At 44.2% G+C, this 17583-nt stretch overlaps 1 protein-coding gene across 2 annotated transcripts in view; it reads right to left on the reverse strand.

The window, feature by feature from the left end:
- The window catches only part of LOC107377411 (phospholipid-transporting ATPase ABCA1), a 324049-nt gene that overhangs the window by 101167 nt on the left and 205299 nt on the right, over positions 1-17583 (reverse strand). For both annotated transcript variants that reach the window (XM_054747824.2, XM_015946964.3), the window contains exons 35-36: positions 11945-12019; positions 8623-8792 (exon numbers count right to left, since the gene is read on the reverse strand). In XM_054747824.2, the coding sequence (XP_054603799.2) occupies positions 8623-8792; positions 11945-12019 (245 nt within the window). The remainder of the gene's footprint in view (positions 1-8622; positions 8793-11944; positions 12020-17583) is intronic.

A 17583-nucleotide genomic window follows, 5' to 3' on the forward strand; every position in this document is an offset into this window, starting at 1 on the left:
GAATTGTTTAGCCACAACCTTTTCCATGATCTTGGAGATGAACGGAAGTTTAGAGATGGGTCTGAAGCTGCTATGGAGAGAGGGGTCGAGACTCGGTTTGTTAAGAAGCAGCTGGATTACAGCGTTCTTAAAGTAAGCAGGGATCTGACCAGAAACCAGAGAAGCATTAATTTTAGAGAGCACACTGGGACCGATGGACTGAAAAGCACTTTTAAACAAAGATGAGGGTAAGATGTCAAGGAGACATGCAGAGGTCTCCATAGAGTTAACTAGTTTGGTTAACTCAGGCAAAGAAACAGGAGCAAAGCTATCTAGGATGATGGACCTGGTTGGAGTCAGGAGAGGCAGCGATAAGGCTGAGAGAGAGATGCTAGATCTAACCTTATTGACTTTGTCCACAAAGAAAGACAGAAAGTTCTCACAGTCTGCAACAGCGTGGATGGAGGCTGTAGGAGTGGCAGGGGAGACGATGCTGCTGATGATGTTAAACAGCACCTTGGGGTTGCCTTTGCTCTAGGACACCAGGTTGGAAAATAGGTACCCCTAGTGTCTCTGAATGCAGAGTTAAAGGATGTCAGAAGATCCTTTAGGTGCAGCAGATGGACGTGGAGATGGGTTTTCTTCCACAAACGCTCAATTTTTCTGCATTCGCGCTTCAGGCTGCGAAGGCTGTCATTAAACCAGGGAGTAGGGTTCACTGCAGGAACTGATCTGGTTCTGACAGGACAGATGTTGTCCAGAATGGAGAGGCAATGCTCGTTAAACAGAAGTTAGGGAATCTGGGTCATTATCAGAAGGACAGGGTGGATCAAAAGCATCAGAAAAATTGCTAGCTGTGCTCTCATTAAGAAAACAAGAACTAACCATACGGCGAGCAGGAGGTGGGGACGCAGAAACTGACAAGTTAAAGAAAATGCAATGGTGATCTCAATATAAACGTCCTCAGGACAAACACTGTCAGCATTTAGACCCAGGGTAAAAAACAAGGTCCAGAGTGTGCCCCCTGGTGTGTGTGGGGCCAGAAACATGCTGGGTAAAGCTGAAGGAGTCCATAAGGCTGGAGAAATTCATGGCAAAGTGATCAGAGGGATCATCAACGTGGATGTTAAAGTCACCAACAATCACCAGTCTGGACAGCTTCACAGTGGAGGATAGAAAGTCACTAAACTCCTGAAGGAAAGAACTGTTTGGACCAGGTGGACGATAGACCACAGCACAGTAGAAAGGGTTCTTACGTCCGACTTTAATCAGCTGCAGTTCAGTTCAAAGGAAGCAAAGTGACCAGAGGTTGTAGAGCTACATGGAAGATGGTCTCTGAAAACAACAGCTAGGCCTCCACCACGACCAGAACCCCAGGGCTGGCTAAAAAAAGAATAACCACTCGGGCAGAGTTCAATCAGACCAGAATAATCAGATGTTTGCTGCCAAACTTCAGTCAGAAACAGAAAATCCAGGTTTTAGAGAGAATTAGATCACTGAGCAGGAAGGACTTATTGTTAACAGAGCGGGAGTGAGGTGGAGGAATCAGAAACAGCTGGAGTTAGTGGACGTAAATTAGAGGGGTTAGATCCACGGTGTTTATAAAAACCACTTATGGAGGGAACAGGAGTAGAAGCCACTGAGGAATGAGGATAAACTGACCTTAAAAAACTTGGACGGATGAACCGCGTCCCAACGTGGCCTGGCGGGAATGCGGAAGTGGCGCTCAGGTCACCACATAAAGGACAAGAAGCTAGAAGATCACGCCGATGTTTACTAGACAAACCACGCTTTAAGAGAAGTCTTATTCTTACCTGGATTCCTGCTCGTTTACCTCTTTTCCTCCGACGTTTTTCCGGGACCAGACAAACATAGCCGGAGGCGGGCAGCTCGGGACTGTCGTTTGGCTCCGGGCCAGTGCGCCACTCAGGTAAACAAACAAGATGGTATGTCCTCGGTGCATCTTGGGCGATTGTGAACGAACGGAAGGACAAAAGAGTCTGGCGATCATAGGAGATGGTAGCAGGGACACTACTGAAGAGGATCGCAGACAGGAGCAAGGTGGAAAAGAGGTTAGTGGAGAAAAAGTGGCCGGTGACTGCGGCTAAGCCAAGCACAGGCGCCTTCTTGTTGCCGACCAATGAATGGTCTAGTTGGTGACTAAGAAGTGTTACGGCACTTTATCATAATCCCACACTTGTGCTTTTGAGCTGTTGTGAAAAAAGCAATTGATGTAGAGGACATTTAGCTGATAACTAATCTTCTCTAAAGGATCCACGAGTGTTGGCGTTGAATGGTTTGCAAAAAGAACATACCAACAAAGATTTTTCTTTTCTTCTGACTTCTTTTTTACTGTCAAGGGGAAGAAGTTTACTCTGGGCTGCTATCATTTGGCCACATCATAAAATTCTACACTAAACAATGAATGCTTCCAGTGCTTTAAAGCTTAGCTTGACTCATAATTTAATACATTAGCAGTGGTCTCTTTAAGGAATTAATGCTTTGAAAGTTGTTCTCTGGGGGAAGAAAACGCCAGTGTGCCGGTGTCAGGCACTAGAAGTGAGTCAGATCATAGTTGATCTTCTGACGGCAGGATCTGGAGTCTTATTTTCTGACATATGGACATCTCGCCTCGGATCGGCCAGCATCACAACTCTACCACTGACTCCATTTGTTTTGCAACATTGATGTTTTATCTTCACAAATAACGCAAGCCTGGAGGAGTTCTGCCGTGTGGTGGGGTTTCCAATGCCAACAATTAGCTTCTGCTAGTCAGGACATTCTCTGTGGTTTCCTAGACAATAAACCAACAGCCTTCCCCGTCGTGAGTCAAGATGGATGTCTTCATGAATGTTAAGTGACGGTGTGACATAGATCTGTTGGATTTTCTAAATGTAGAGTTTCACCGTCTATTTCCTATCAGATACTAGTGCAGGAGATAGGTGTAGGAGACTATTGTCATGTTCAGCCTGAGCGACTATAATCAGGATTATAAATAAAAAAAAAAGGTTTGACTGTGAAGTTGACCGTTAAATGATAAGAAATAAGTGCCAGTATGCAACTCAATGTGCATCTTTGGTAATGGGGCGGTGATGTTGGAGAAATTTTCAAAACAAAGTGTCTTTCCGATTTCCATGTGGGCAGCGCAGGGCTGAGCAACAGTGTGATATGTTGCCTGATGAATGGCCAGAAAAAGTCCCAGTATGTGTGGTATGCTAGAATAAAGTGTCAGTACACTGAGAAGTTACATTTTCAAGTGCATACCGGTCCATACTGGCTCACTTAAAGCTCATTAAATTTAAAATGTCTTGGTCTTAAACAGATTGTAGGGAAAAGTAAGGCATTTATCTAATTGTATTCATGTTTGTGTTCAGTGTTGTGTTCTTTGGAGAGTTTTAACTAACTCAATAAGGTCATCAGAAAAAATTAATTAGTACAATATCAGGTCATTGTAACAGGATGTAGGATGCCTTTATTCCCCCTGTCTTGTTAGTAAGAAACAAGCTAACAAATCTTTTGCGATTTGTCATTTGTTGCAGTTGCAGCTTTGCAGAAAATTCCATATAAACAGTAATATTTAATAGAACTTTTTTTTGTTAAAATTCTGTACAATAATTCAGTTTCCTTGATTTTTACTTAAATGTGCTTGGTCAAATATTCTTGAGCAGTGAGCCTTGTTGAGATTTGTGACAAGTTATCCTTTCAAAAAATGTGTCTGAGTTTGTTGTCAAGTGGTTTTGGGGTTGGTGTTCTGATCAAAAGGCTCTCTTTGTGTAAAAAGTTTAGTTGAGCAACATATTGAACCTTGAGCTGCCTCGGTAGTTGTTACTTTAACCTTGCATGCCAGCTGTGCTGCCACCAGTGTGTAAATGTGTATCAATGAATGAATTAAAAACAAATGGTAAAGCACTTCGTAGAAGCTTGCTAGGGGTAAACATAAGTGCTGACCGTGAAACTGAGTTGTGTTTGACAACTCAGGGACGTCTCTTTTGCATCTCACAATACACTGTCAAAGCAATCAATATTTTTCCACCCAGTACGCTAACTGTACAAGCTGAAATTCTAGGGAGGATTCTGAAGGTTTATGCAGCAAACAGTAAAAACTATTGACGGTCTGTGCTCACTAACACTGTTACTTTGCTGTCAGTCAGCTAGGTACAGCTGAGTGAGAAAGGGGTGCGGTCCACCAAGGCACAAGCATCTGGCTGCAGACAGCAGATGGCGTCTTCTTTGCCGTCACCGGAAATGACGTAACCGGAAAAACAAGACATCGGGTCATTACCTTCGCCTGAAGTCATTACCTTTGCAGGAAGTAGTTTGGATTTGATGAGAAAAACCATACCATGTCGTTTTCCTCTTAGATATGTATATAAACATATATGTAATGTTGGATAAATAGTATGTTTGGTTAAGTTAATTGCTTTAAGAGCTATTTATATTATTAACACCACTTGAGACCAATAAGCTGTAATACTCTATTTAAATATAGAATATCACTTTGCCTAGTCTTTATTAGTTTTAGTCAGAAGATTCTAGGACTCTTTCATTCGTTAAGGGAATTGTACACACTTCGTTTGATTCAAGAAACAGTCAGGTTTATAAAACTTAAGAATTTATTTTACAAACAATTAAGACTTGACAAAATGTTTAAACTATTATTTAATGTGAGTGGATGTGAACTAAAGGATGGTGTCTGGAACTTATGTGTGAATTGAATTGAATTTTCCTCACTTGAAAGTTCTTCTGGTGACACCAGGGGCGGCGTTAGGCCCGGCTACTTGGGCTCAAGCCCCGAATGTTTTATGAAAAGCCCCGGATCTAAATCGTGGAAGTAGCATGCAGTATAGGGTTGTCACGGTAACCGGTATAGCGGTAAACCCCGGTAAAAAAGTTGACAATAAAAATAACCGTCCAGTTTTTAAAAAACTAAATTATCTCGGTGGGTTTACCGTGGCCGCGGTTTCGGCGCGGTGACCCTTACCAGCCACCGTCGCTTCAGCTGAAGTTCCCGCGGCGCGCACACGCACTTTTTAGTTTGCAACGGCACCAAAACTTTGAAGCTGAAATAATGGCCGAAGGAGGAGACGGCAGCGCCCAGGACATCCATCAGCCCTCAAAGAAGACTAAATCGGAAGTATGGGCATATTTTGGATTTCTGAAAAATGCTGAGGGACAGTTAATAGAAGACGGCTATCCCGTTTGCAGAACGTGCAGGAAACAAGTGTCTGCAAAAGGCAGCAACACTTCGAATCTAATGGCACATCTGCGTGACCATCACCCACGTCTCTACAGCCAGTGCAAGGTAAGTTAACATTAGCATTTTAGCTTAAATGCATGACGTGAGGACTTTTGGCTGAGGGAGAATGCAACGAGTCACTATATACTGCAGCCGCAGCGTTCTCTGCCAGCATTTAAACCGTGTCACGCACACCCTGTTGCTGAATGAAGCATCTTATTTGTTGATGATGAAGAGAAATATACAATTAGTTCCTTGTCATTGATTTGTTTACTTATTCAATGCCATTTGTACTTGAACATTTGGATTTGATTACATAGTGTAGTAGTTATTTTAGTAATTTGTTTAAAGTGGCTATTTATTTTAAATACATATTTTTTAAGGTTGACTTGTACAGTGCTCAAGTCAAGTGTGGACTGGAGTTTTAGATTTTCATTTTGATAATGAAGAAAACAAGTATATGAGAAAACAAGTGGTGTTTCTTTGATTTGTTTACATATTGTTTATGTTTTGAATGTTTGGATTTGTATCATTTAAACCTGCACTGACTACTGTAACATGTTCCAGAAAAATAAGCTATTTGTTCCTTTACTTGTGAAAAGTTGCACTTTTGCTAAGGCTTTGTGTTATTTTAGGTTTAATAAACACTGTTAAACCTTTTCAGAACTATTTCAGTTTGTGTAGAACAGGACTATCAATGCTTTCTGAACATATGCAACACCGTTTAAAAAATACCGCGATAATACCGAAAACCATGATAATTTTGGTCACAATAACCGTGAGGTTAAATTTTCATACCGTGACAACCCTAATGCAGTACCAAAGTCCAACAGAGAGGGAGCAGCTGGCAGTAGTTTGTATACAGCCTGCCTGAGCCTCCACCACTGAAGAAAAAGCCCTTCGGCAGCCGGCTTCTTCTACACTCTCTGCCTGAAATGCATGAGTGAAGATGGACATAAGGACGTTTTTTAGACCAAAAGTACTGTGACTGAACCCCAGCTTTGATGAGACTGGTGTTGACTCAGGTTTGTGAGTCTTATTTGAAAATATTTGTTGTGCTGCTGGTTTGCTTTAAATGATAATGATAAATGACCCGCACTTGTATAACGCCTCTCAGAGTAAGGACTCCAAAGTAGGGATGCACCGATGGATCGGCATTTGATCGTAATCGGCCGATAGCGCCCCTATCGGTTTTGATCGGAATTTTCAAAATAGATCAAAGCAAACCGATCAGGTAGGGTTGTCACGGTAACTAGTGTAGCGGTAAACCCCGGTAAAAAAAAAAAGTTGACAATAATAATAACAGTCTTGTTTTTAAAAAAACTATATTATCTTGGTGGGTTTACCGTGGCTGCGGTGTAGGCGCGGTGACCCTTACCAGCCACCGTATCATCGGCTGAAGTTGCCGGCGGCTCATGCACGCTTTGTTTACAACAAAACTTTCTTGAAGCTAAAGCTGAAATAATGGTCAAAGGAGGAGACGGCAGCACTCAGGAGGGCATTTATTATCCCTCAAAGAAGACAAAGTCGGAAGTACGGGCATAATTTAGATATTTGAAGAATGCCGAGGGAGTTTATAGAAGACAGACGGACGGCTATCCTGTTTGCAGCACGAGCAGAAAAAGTGTCTGTGAAAGGCAGCAACGCTTCATATCTCATGACACATCTGCGTGACCATCACCCACATCTCTGCAGTCAACGCAAGGCAAGTTAACGTTAGCCTTTTAGCTAAAATGCGTGATCCGAGGATTTGGGTTGAGGGAGAAAGCAACGAGTCGCTATATAAAGCAGCAGCAGTGCCGCTACCTGCATATAAACCATGTCACGGGCCCCCCCATGTTGAAATGACGCTATGCATTACGGGGCTCCCAGGGGCAGATAAGAGTTGGTCTCTCCCCGAGAATAATTGTGAATTTAACAATGATTACTGCCTGATGACATTTTTCCAAATCTGCAAAGCTCACTGGAAGGACACAAACCGAGGACAATATTTTCCTGATATACGGATTACTCAAGTAAGGGTAAAAAAGTATCTGATTAGAAGGGTACTTGAGTACTGAGTATCATCTGATCTAATATTTTTAAATGTTGACATCAAACAGACATAAAATAAGAAGTTATGGGCAAATATTGGTATTTTAAAGACTAAAGGGAAAAAATGTAAAAAAGTAAACAACATAATTACAAAATAACACATTTTAGGCAAAATTTAGACACAAATTGAGGACAATATTTTCCTGATATACAGGGTTTATTTAATTGTGTGAAAATGTAGCACGTTTAAAAAAAATACCGCGATAGTACCGAAAACCGTGGTAATTTTGGTCACAATAACCATGAGGTTAAATTTTCACACCGTGACAACCCTAATACGGACCATTTTAGATTAGGTTACATTTCCTTTATTCCCAGATTATGTAGTTTGTAGCACTCATTATAATGTAGAAAATTTCTGGCCAATCCACGTGATCGGTATCGGTGATCGGTATCGGTGATCAGCATTCTTTTATATCGGTATCGGTGATCGGCAGCAAAAAACCTGATCGGTGCATCCCTACTCCAAAGCGCTTTACACTGTAGCGTATCATTCATCCAGTCACACATACATTCACACACTGATGGTGATGAGCTATGATGTAGCCGCAGCTGCCCTGGGGCGAATTGACAGAGGCGAGGCTGCCGAGCACAGGCGCCACCGGTCCCTCCAACCACCACCAGCAGGCAAGGTGGGTTAAGTGTCTTGCCCAAGGACACAACAGCAGAAATCTCTATCAGGAGCCGGGATCGAACCTACAACCTTCCGATTACTGGACATCCCGCTCAACCTGTTCAGCTACTGCTGCCTAAAGTTAGCTTACTATCAGGTAAAGTTGTTGGAGAAAGAAAGGGAATATTTACTATCATCTCACACTAAACACTAACAGGAACAATACTCTGCCCTGAATATGCTTACTATGTAGTTTCAGATTAAAAATTATGTGGTACAAGACAAATATATATGATGTTGACTAGTGCGTGTCACGTGTGTGTGTGTGCGTGTGTTAAGCCCTGGATCTTCTTCAGTCCTAAACCCACCCCTGGGTGACACGCCGGCTGATGTCTGCTGCCAGGTCCTACTCCACCAAGGAGGTTTTGTTAGCTAGCTAACATGTACATAGTGATAGCTAATGACATCTTCCTCTACAGGCAATTTAGTCACTGCCCAATGCAACCTGCATGCTTTTAGTGTTGTGAGAGAAGACCTAAGGCCCAGAAAACACACTGGTCAGCAAGTTCAACCCACACACATTTTGTTTCTTTCTTTAAGGCAGAGGCTTTCCTCACTCAAAGACCTTGCTTTGATTGGAAATTCACTATTTTCTCAGACATTAAAATTACTACAGCAATGGCTTCTTCTTTTGACTCACATGGCCGTGAAGGAGAGCTGGTCCTTGGTGAGGTTGAGGGGGTGGTTCGAGACGGAGATGCCATGCTGGCGTGGGCTTTGACCCGCGGGCAGATTTCCTCTCAAGATACCATTGTTGGCCACACTCAGGAAGGACACCATGCTGTGCCATGCTTGGTTGTAAAACCACACCTGTAATGGATGAAACAAACACTGTCAAAGTGGACCAAAACTTGTAGAAACTCTGATTAATGTTGTTTTAGTAAAAATACTGTTCAATATTTTTCATAGAAGGATACATTTACCAAGACATTTTTATTCTTGACTGAACACGCATTGCTGGATTAAGATTCACATCATCCACACACCTTGTTGGCACTTTCTGAAAGAATATTAATGGAAAAAGAAGCAATCTAAACCCAAGTCTGCTCCCAATGACGAGCCGGCTCCCGTCGTACACTTCATAGAGCCGGCTCTTAGAGTCGGTTCGTTCGCGACTGACACATCACTACTGCACAAGTTATTCAACCACTGAATCAAATGTGTTGCACCAGAGAAACTAGTAAATTGTGCTGGATACCAGCCATCGAGGCCCGGAATTGAAGAGCCCTGGCCTAGGGTGAACTCTGCCTGTTTACCAACCCCTTGCAACTCTGCAAGGACTATCAGGTATTGACAATGGATGGATGGATGGATGGATGGATGGATGGATGTTGGTGGTGAAGCACCAGGAAGACTTAAAGCTGCAAAAAGCCCAAAGCCATTAACATTTCTATTTCTCTATTTTACGGCCATTGGAAGCCAAGTCAAATAGTTGACACAATGAGTATGTTTCTCTAGTGTTAAAAAAAATATTGGTACAGTTTAATGGTACTCATCCACATCTCTATCTTTACATCTGTTTATAATCTGTTTAGGGGTCAATTTATCTTTAAAGATTCATGGAAGAAACATGCATATTAAAAAAGGCAAATGAGATGAAAAACCTTCTTTTGATAAATTTGGTATCACTGCTTGTCACGTTTGCAAATTCCCAATGTGACATAGCATGCAAGCTGCAGGCACAGAAATATTTTTAACACATTCTTTTATGGAAGTGATTTTCCGAGTTTGTGGTTGCTGGGGTGCAGAAGAAAAAGACTAGATGAAAGAAAGTGGGTGTAAAAGAGGACTCCCCGCTGGTGCTGCAGCGATAATTAAGAGTGGATGGTGTCTGAGTGCCAGCCTAACATAACACTGCATCACAAAGGAGCATGTGGAGGAATTAAAGTACACACATCCGCACACACACATGCACAAATGTGTGTCTTTGTTTGAACCTTTCTATCTGTTGCTATCTCATGGAAGGGAAAATGTATTTTAGTTTCTAACCTTTGAGAAAGTGCAATCTGATGAACTCAAAACACCAAACAAGTGAGAGTAAGCGTGTCCACTAAAAACGTACAAGTAAAAAGAGATTTTCCAGTCTTAAAGGAGACATTTGTAAGAATTCTACAGTGAAATAATAACAAAACAATCTAAAGTGTCATCATGTTGGAAGGAAGGTCACATTGAAACAGATTTTCTTCTCAGCTGGCTGGGGGTTGTCAGTTTGCACCAAGCTAATGCCACAATGACAAATCATAATTTGACACCACCAGGCAAAAAGCTCCAGAGGTGTTTAAAGAGCAAGTCACCCCCTATACCAGAGTCTTACACCACTCCCACTTCCTGTTTGAATAATGCCACAAATGCTGTTGCCTGGCAGACCGAGAGGGTGGAGCCACTAACAAATACACACACATTCAGGCTCAACGGCATTGTGACATAATATGGTACCAGCTGATGTCATAGGGTACCTCTTAGTCAATAGCAATGGCAGATTTAAATTAAAATACAGTGCAGTTTTTAACCGAAGATGGCGCAACACTGACAGTTTTGGGTTGAAATTTTTAATTTTAACAAAGACTCACTAAAGTGCCAAATTATTGACTGCACGTGTCTACAGCACCACTAGACACTCATTTATATAGATTATCAGCAAAAAAAGTTGATTTGGGGGTGACTTGCTCTTTACAGAACCAAAGCCAGTGAACAGGAGCGACCCATTTCTCATGCCCCTAATGAGCCACAGCATCTTTTTGTTTTATTCTAATATCGGGTGAAGCAGGCTAGAAGCAAGCTAACATGAAGAGGGCAAACAACCATACTTCCTCTAATGCTGGAGAAATATTACCGTAATAGGTGTAGTAAGTATTTCGCTTAAATTGTCTGTAGTAACCACATTTGACCACAGGATGTCGTTTTCACTTCATTCTTACATATTGCACCTTAAATGCACATTAAATTAGAATAGGTTTTTTTAAAGAAAAGAAAAAAAGCTAGATGTTTGCAGGAGGCATCAACTTCAGTTCCTTTCAAACGATTACACCAAATGTTTTAATTTTCTACAGCCACAGCCTACTGAATGTAGTCGACCTAACCAACACTAACTTAGCCATATTTGTCAAAGAGTAGTCTCATTTTAACCAATCTAACCAAAAACCCTATACAAAATTTAACCTGGACTACATAACTTTGCATAGCCTAATCTATTCTATCTTAATTATTATATCTTAAACAAACTTAGTCTGGCATATAAAGTAATTTTGGCAAGCCTAACTTGGCCTGTCATTATCAAACCCAGGCTAATCTAATCCAACCTAATTAAGTCAAATCTAATTTTACATAGTAATTTTGCCCAACCTAATTTAATCCGACTTAAAGCACATTGCCAAACCAAAGATAGTATGGCCATTGCTTCGTCTAATTTAGCAAAACAAATCTGTTAACCAAATCTAGCATAGTCGTCTGTAGCCTAATTTGCCAAGCATAACCAAGCCTAACTCAGTCTTTCTCAAAAGAATCTAGCCTAACTTAATGTCTCCTAGCCTAGCCTAGCCCAGTCCAGCCTTATAGACACCACAAAAGAAATAAAAGTTGAAGGTATTTTGAATCATGACAAGTCTGATGTTAGCTTTTAAGTGCATTAAACCAGAAAAGTTTTCACATAATTTAAGATATTTTTAGTTCCACCTGAACACCTTCAACCTTCTATGCAAATATGCATATTTCACTTGTAGTCTAAATGTGCAAACATACTAATTAAAAAGTTATACAGTAGCCTCCCAATTCACGGCCAGGTACTTTGCATACAACGATGAGCAGAAAGGTTGTACATTTGTGCTTCGCTGGCTCCATGCCCCATTTTTCTTTTAATCACCACAGCTTCTCCACCAAATTCCAAACTAATCTCACCTCTTCTACCCCGAATGCTTTCATCCCATTCAATTTGATGAAATGCTTTCAGACAATTAATACAATACCTTGACATTGTCCCTGTTTCCCAGCTTCTTCAGCAACGTCTCGGCCCTCTGGAACGCCTGATCGGTAACGTTATCCTAATAAAGATGAGGGGAAAACAAGAGAGGAAGGAGGGGGAAAAAACAATCCTGAGTTGAAGACTTAATTGGATACCCTTGGAAAACCACCACTGCTCTTTGAAATGCAAAGCATGAAGCTGAGGGAGACAAGAATTAAGACTTCTGGAGAGCATTTGGGAGTGCTGAGCCACTTATTTTTCACAGACTTGAGGGGAGAAAAAAATTGTCCTCAATTTCTTTGGCTGCTTTTTTCTTTTCTGACTTTTCTGTTTTATTCAACAGTAAGAAATAATTAAATGCATGAGGAGTGAGATTTTACAGTAATTATCTAAGTACCCAAAGTACAAATCAGATATACAGCAAGTAAGGCAGATGGATGGATGTGTTAATGTCAGAAACGAAACAGTAAAGAAAATATTTCTGCTTTTTCTTTCGCTGTGAAATGAATTGATGCAAATTGTGTCGAGACATTAGACCGGACAGGTTGCATTAAAAGCCGCTCCTCTCTGCTCGTGCGTCATGTGAAATGAGCCTTGAGGTGAGAGCTTGAGATGACAGGCATGCGATTTCCAAAGTGGCATGTTGAGACCACGCTGCTCAGCCCAGCTGTAAGAGTGCTGAGGACATTACATGTGTGATATAAATGCAAATGGACCTCCTGTTGGACTCGTCGGAAGCAGAGTATGGAAGTGGAAAAGGCGGAATGGGGGGGGGGGGGGGGGTAATGTGCAGGTGACTGGTGAGAGAGCTGGGAGGTGGGAAAAATAAGAGGAGAGAAATCAGGAGAGACATCCCAAGAATGCAGGAGTGAGCTCAGGTGCAAATTTCTGTCTGCGCTGACACACGGAGAATCGAATAGACGACAAAAAGACATTTCCAGCCCTTCAGACAGTTACAAGGAACTTATTTTTTCCCTACCCCACAATCCTACACCCATTCAAACCCATAATGCCCTGTGACATTCTCAAAAAGGTAACATTTTGAGTATTCAGAGCACTTTTTTGACCTTCGTTTCGATTCAGTCGACTTGCAAGGCTTAAGAAAATGTTTACGCATGGTTTCAGTAACACAACATGAACTCCTCATCTCCTTCCACACCAGTGTTGGAAGAAGGATAAAGGAAGAGTTCCAAAAAATCTGCACTGAGAATTATTTGTGCAGAATAACATTCTCACTGTTCCAAGAGAGGCCATTCAGACACGAGGCCCGTGACGCACCCCTTAGCAACAAAACAAGGGAATCTTTATTGTGTTTAGCGTTTTCACTTCACTCCAATTTGAATCATGCCAAGCAGGGAAAAGGCAGCCTTCCTGAGGATTAGCGGTGGCTGAGACGAGATGAGAAGTGGGCCAGCGGCTGTCTAATCCCCTAACAAACTCCTTCCGGCTCAAGAACAATGGCAGGGTTGGACCCCGTCGGGACCAGGGTTCAAGACACGGGCCTTCGAGTGTGTGGTGTCTCATTTTGGTTTGTATTCCAGAGTGGCCTGCAGAGTCCATAGGTCAAATGAGTGTTAGCATGTGTCTGAGAATATGGGGGGTAGTATCAAATGGATACCAGCACTAAACCGTCACAAGAGCTTCCTAAGGACAAGCTCTCTTTTCTTTCCAAAGCTTTGGTTGTAGCAACAAAACACCAGCTCTGTCTCAGAATCCACTCTTTACTGGGCCGGTGGACACAAATATAGGAAGAACTCATATATAATATAGTGTAATCCTGCTTGAAATTGTTGTTTAACACGTATCAGAAAGATATAATACTTTTTCTTTTAGAAACACAATCAGCCACAATGAATTTCACATGCATGACGAACGTGAACATTGGTCTTTTCTTAATATGCGTACTTGTCTGTACTTGTATACTCACATCCTTGTGAAACGTCATCAACGTCGGCCCAAGTACTGATACAGTCCTAAGTACGCATCATGGCAAGTTTGCTCATAGTGCCTGGATGTGCTCCGCCCCTTGTATCGAGGATGCATTGATGCATCCTTCTGCAATGTATCCCATAATGCATTGTGTCACAAATCATTAAACCCTGAACATCAGAGAAGAAAGCCCATAACTGTAATGTATTATAACTGTTTTATATTAGAAATACATATAAAGTGATAGAAATGTGTCTGTTATTGTAAATAATTGTGTTTAACCTGTAAAATCTGCTGTGTGTGTTTGAGTTTTACTCTTCGCGGTCTCTTAAATGCGAATTAGCTAACCCACTATCAAAAATAAAAGCAGCAGAGCTCTGTTGTAATGGTCAATAAACTTTATTCAATAGCAGGAAATGTTGGTATTTTATCAGGTTTCATTAAATGTAGACCAAATATACCTTACTGACCAGAATACAGGACGACCCGATTATATGATGACCCCCCCCCCCCGCCCCTTCCAAGACTAATCTTCAGGAAAAGACAAAAAAAATCACTTTTTAAAATAAACTATTTTATTTTAAATTTGAGTGCAAATATTGAGCAAAAATACTGTTTAATGCAAACTATCAGAACTTTCCTGACATGTGAAATCAAAGTCAAATGAGGCTTTTAATCAGACGCCCTCTGCCTCGCTGTACTCACTCATGCTGCTGCGGGGTGTACCATCAGATCGCTAAACCTGTTGGCTCCTCCCACTGAACGTCATCCTCACTGCCATCCAATACATCCATGCATGCAATGTTTGACACCTCTGCTGAAGTGACCACCGTCATCTTAAAATTTGCCCAACACTGCCATACTATGTTAACTTCCCCCACATTCGGTCCACTCTGCTCCAGACCAATGGCGCCCCCAAGGGGTGGCCAGAAAATTGCTGCCCCTCCCAGTAAAAGCCAGTGTTAATAAATCATGTTAATCTCGTCTCGTCTCGTCTTCCTCCGCTTATCCGGGTCCGGGTCGCGGGGGCAGCATCCCAACTAGGGAGCTCCAGGCCGTCCTCTCCCCGGCCTTGTCCACCAGCTCCTCCGGCAGGACCCCAAGGCGTTCCCGGACCAGATTGGAGATGTAACCTCTCCAACGTGTCCTGGGTCGACCCGGGGGCCTTCTGCCGGCAGGACATGCCCGAAACACCTCCCCGGGGAGGCGTCCAGGAGGCATCCTGACCAGATGCCCAAACCACCTCAACTGGCTCCTTTCGATCCGGAGGAGCAGCGGTTCTACTCCGAGTCCCTCCCGAATGTCCGAGCTCCTCACCCTATCTCTAAGGCTGAGCCCGGCCACCCTACGGAGGAAACTCATTTCGGCCGCTTGTATCCGCGATCTCGTTCTTTCGGTCATTACCCAAAGCTCATGACCATAGGTGAGGATTGGGACGTAGATCGACCGGTAAATCGAGAGCCTGGCTTTCTGGCTCAGCTCCCTCTTCCCCACGACAGATCGGCTCAGCGTCCGCATCACTGCAGACGCCGAACCAATCCGCCTGTCGATCTCCCGATCCCTCCTACCCTCACTCGTGAACAAGACCCCGAGATACTTAAACTCCTCCACTTGAGGTAGGACCTCTCCCCCGACCCGGAGGTGGCAAGCCACCCTTTTCCGGTCGAGAACCATGGTCTCAGATTTGGAGGTGCTGATCCTCATCCCAGCCGCTTCACATTCGGCCGCGAACCTACCCAGCAAGAGCTGAAGGTCAGAGCTGGATGAAGCTAGGAGGACCACATCATCCGCAAAAAGCAGAGACGAGATTCTCCTGCCACCAAACTCGACACACTCCACACCACGGCTGCGTCTAGAAATTCTGTCCATAAAAGTGATGAACAGAACCGGTGACAAAGGGCAGCCCTGGCGGAGTCCAACCCTCACTGGGAACAGGTCCGACTTACTACCGGCTATGCGGACCAAACTCACGCTCCTCTGGTAAAGGGACTGAATGGCCCTTAACAGAAAGCCACCCACCCCATACTCCTGGAGTGTCCCCCACAGGGTGCCCCTGGGGACACGGTCATAAGCCTTCTCCAAATCCACAAAACACATGTGGATTGGTTGGGCAAACTCCCATGCCCCCTCCATCACCCTTGCAAGGGTATAGAGCTGGTCCACAGTTCCACGGCCAGGACGAAAACCACATTGCTCCTCCTCTATCTGAGATTCAACTATCGATCGGACCCTCCTCTCCAGTACCTTGGCGTAGACCTTTCCAGGGAGGCTGAGGAGTGTGATCCCCCTATAGTTGGAACACACCCTCAGGTCATCCTTCTTAAAGATGGGGACCACCACCCCGGTCTGCCACTCCCTAGGAACTGCCCCCGATGACCACGCAATGTTGTAGAGACGTGTCAACCATGACAGCCCTACAACATCCATAGCCTTGAGATACCCAGGACGAACCTCATCCGCCCCCGGGGCTCCGCCGCTGTGTAGTTGTTTGACTACCTCAGCAACTTCTGCCCCCGAGATCGGACAGTCCATCCCCAGGCCTCCCAGCTCTGGTTCCTCCTCGGAATGCGCATTGGTGGGATTGAGGAGCTCCTCAAAGTATTCCTTCCACCGTCCGACTATAGCCTCAGTTGACGTCAGCAGCTCCCCATCCCCACTGTAAACAGTGTGAGCGAGTTGCTGCCTTCCTCTCCTGAGGCGCCGGACAGTTTGCCAGAACCTCTTTGGAGCCGATCGATAGTCTTTCTCCATGGCCTCACCAAACTCCTCCCACGCCCGAGATTTTGCCTCGGCAACTGCCACTGCTGCACCCCGCTTGGCTGTCCGGTACCTGTCTGCTGCCTCCGGAGACCCACAGACCAGCCACGCCCTGTAGGCCTCCTTCTTCAGCCTGACGGCTCCCCGAACCTCTGGTGTCCACCAGCGGGTACGGGGGTTGCCACCACGACTGGCACCGGCCACCTTACGGCCACAGCTAGCAACAGCCGCCTCGACAATCGCAGAGTGGAACAAGGCCCACTCGGACTCAATGTCCCCCACTGCTCTCGGGACGTGGTCAAAGCTCTGCCGGAGGTGGGAGTTGAAGACCGTCTTGACAGGTTCTTCTGCCAGGCGTTCCCAGCAGACCCTCACTATGCGTTTGGGTCTGCCAGGTCTACGCGGCATGTTCCCTTGCCATCTGATCCAACTCACCACCAGGTGGTGATCAGTTGAAAGCTCCGCCCCTCTCTTCACTCGGGTGTCCAAAACATACGGCCGCAGGTCAGATGATACGACTACAAAATCTATCATCGACCTGTGACCTAGGCTGCCCTGGTACCAAGTGTACCGGTGGGCATCCTTATGTTCGAACATGGTGTTCGTTATGGCCAAACTGCGGCTTGCACAGAAGTCCAATAACAAAACACCGCTCGAGTTCAGATTAGGTGGGCCGTTCCTCCCAATCACACCCCTCCAGGTCAAGCTGTCATTGCCCACGTGAGCATTGAAGTCCCCCAGCAGGACAATGGAGTCCCCTGATGGAGCACTATCTAGCACTCGTCCCAGGGACTCCAAATAGGGTGGGTACTCTGAACTGATATTTGGCCCATAAGCACAAACAACAGTCAGGACCCGTTCCCCGACCCGAAGGCGCAAGGAAGCTACCCTCTTGTCCCCCGGGGTAAACCCCAACACACAGGCAGAGAGTCTCGGAGCTAACAAAAAGCCAACCCC

The sequence above is a fragment of the Nothobranchius furzeri genome, chromosome 2 (genome assembly GCF_043380555.1).
Source record: "Nothobranchius furzeri strain GRZ-AD chromosome 2, NfurGRZ-RIMD1, whole genome shotgun sequence".
In the NCBI taxonomy this organism is placed as follows: Eukaryota; Metazoa; Chordata; class Actinopteri; order Cyprinodontiformes; family Nothobranchiidae; genus Nothobranchius; species Nothobranchius furzeri.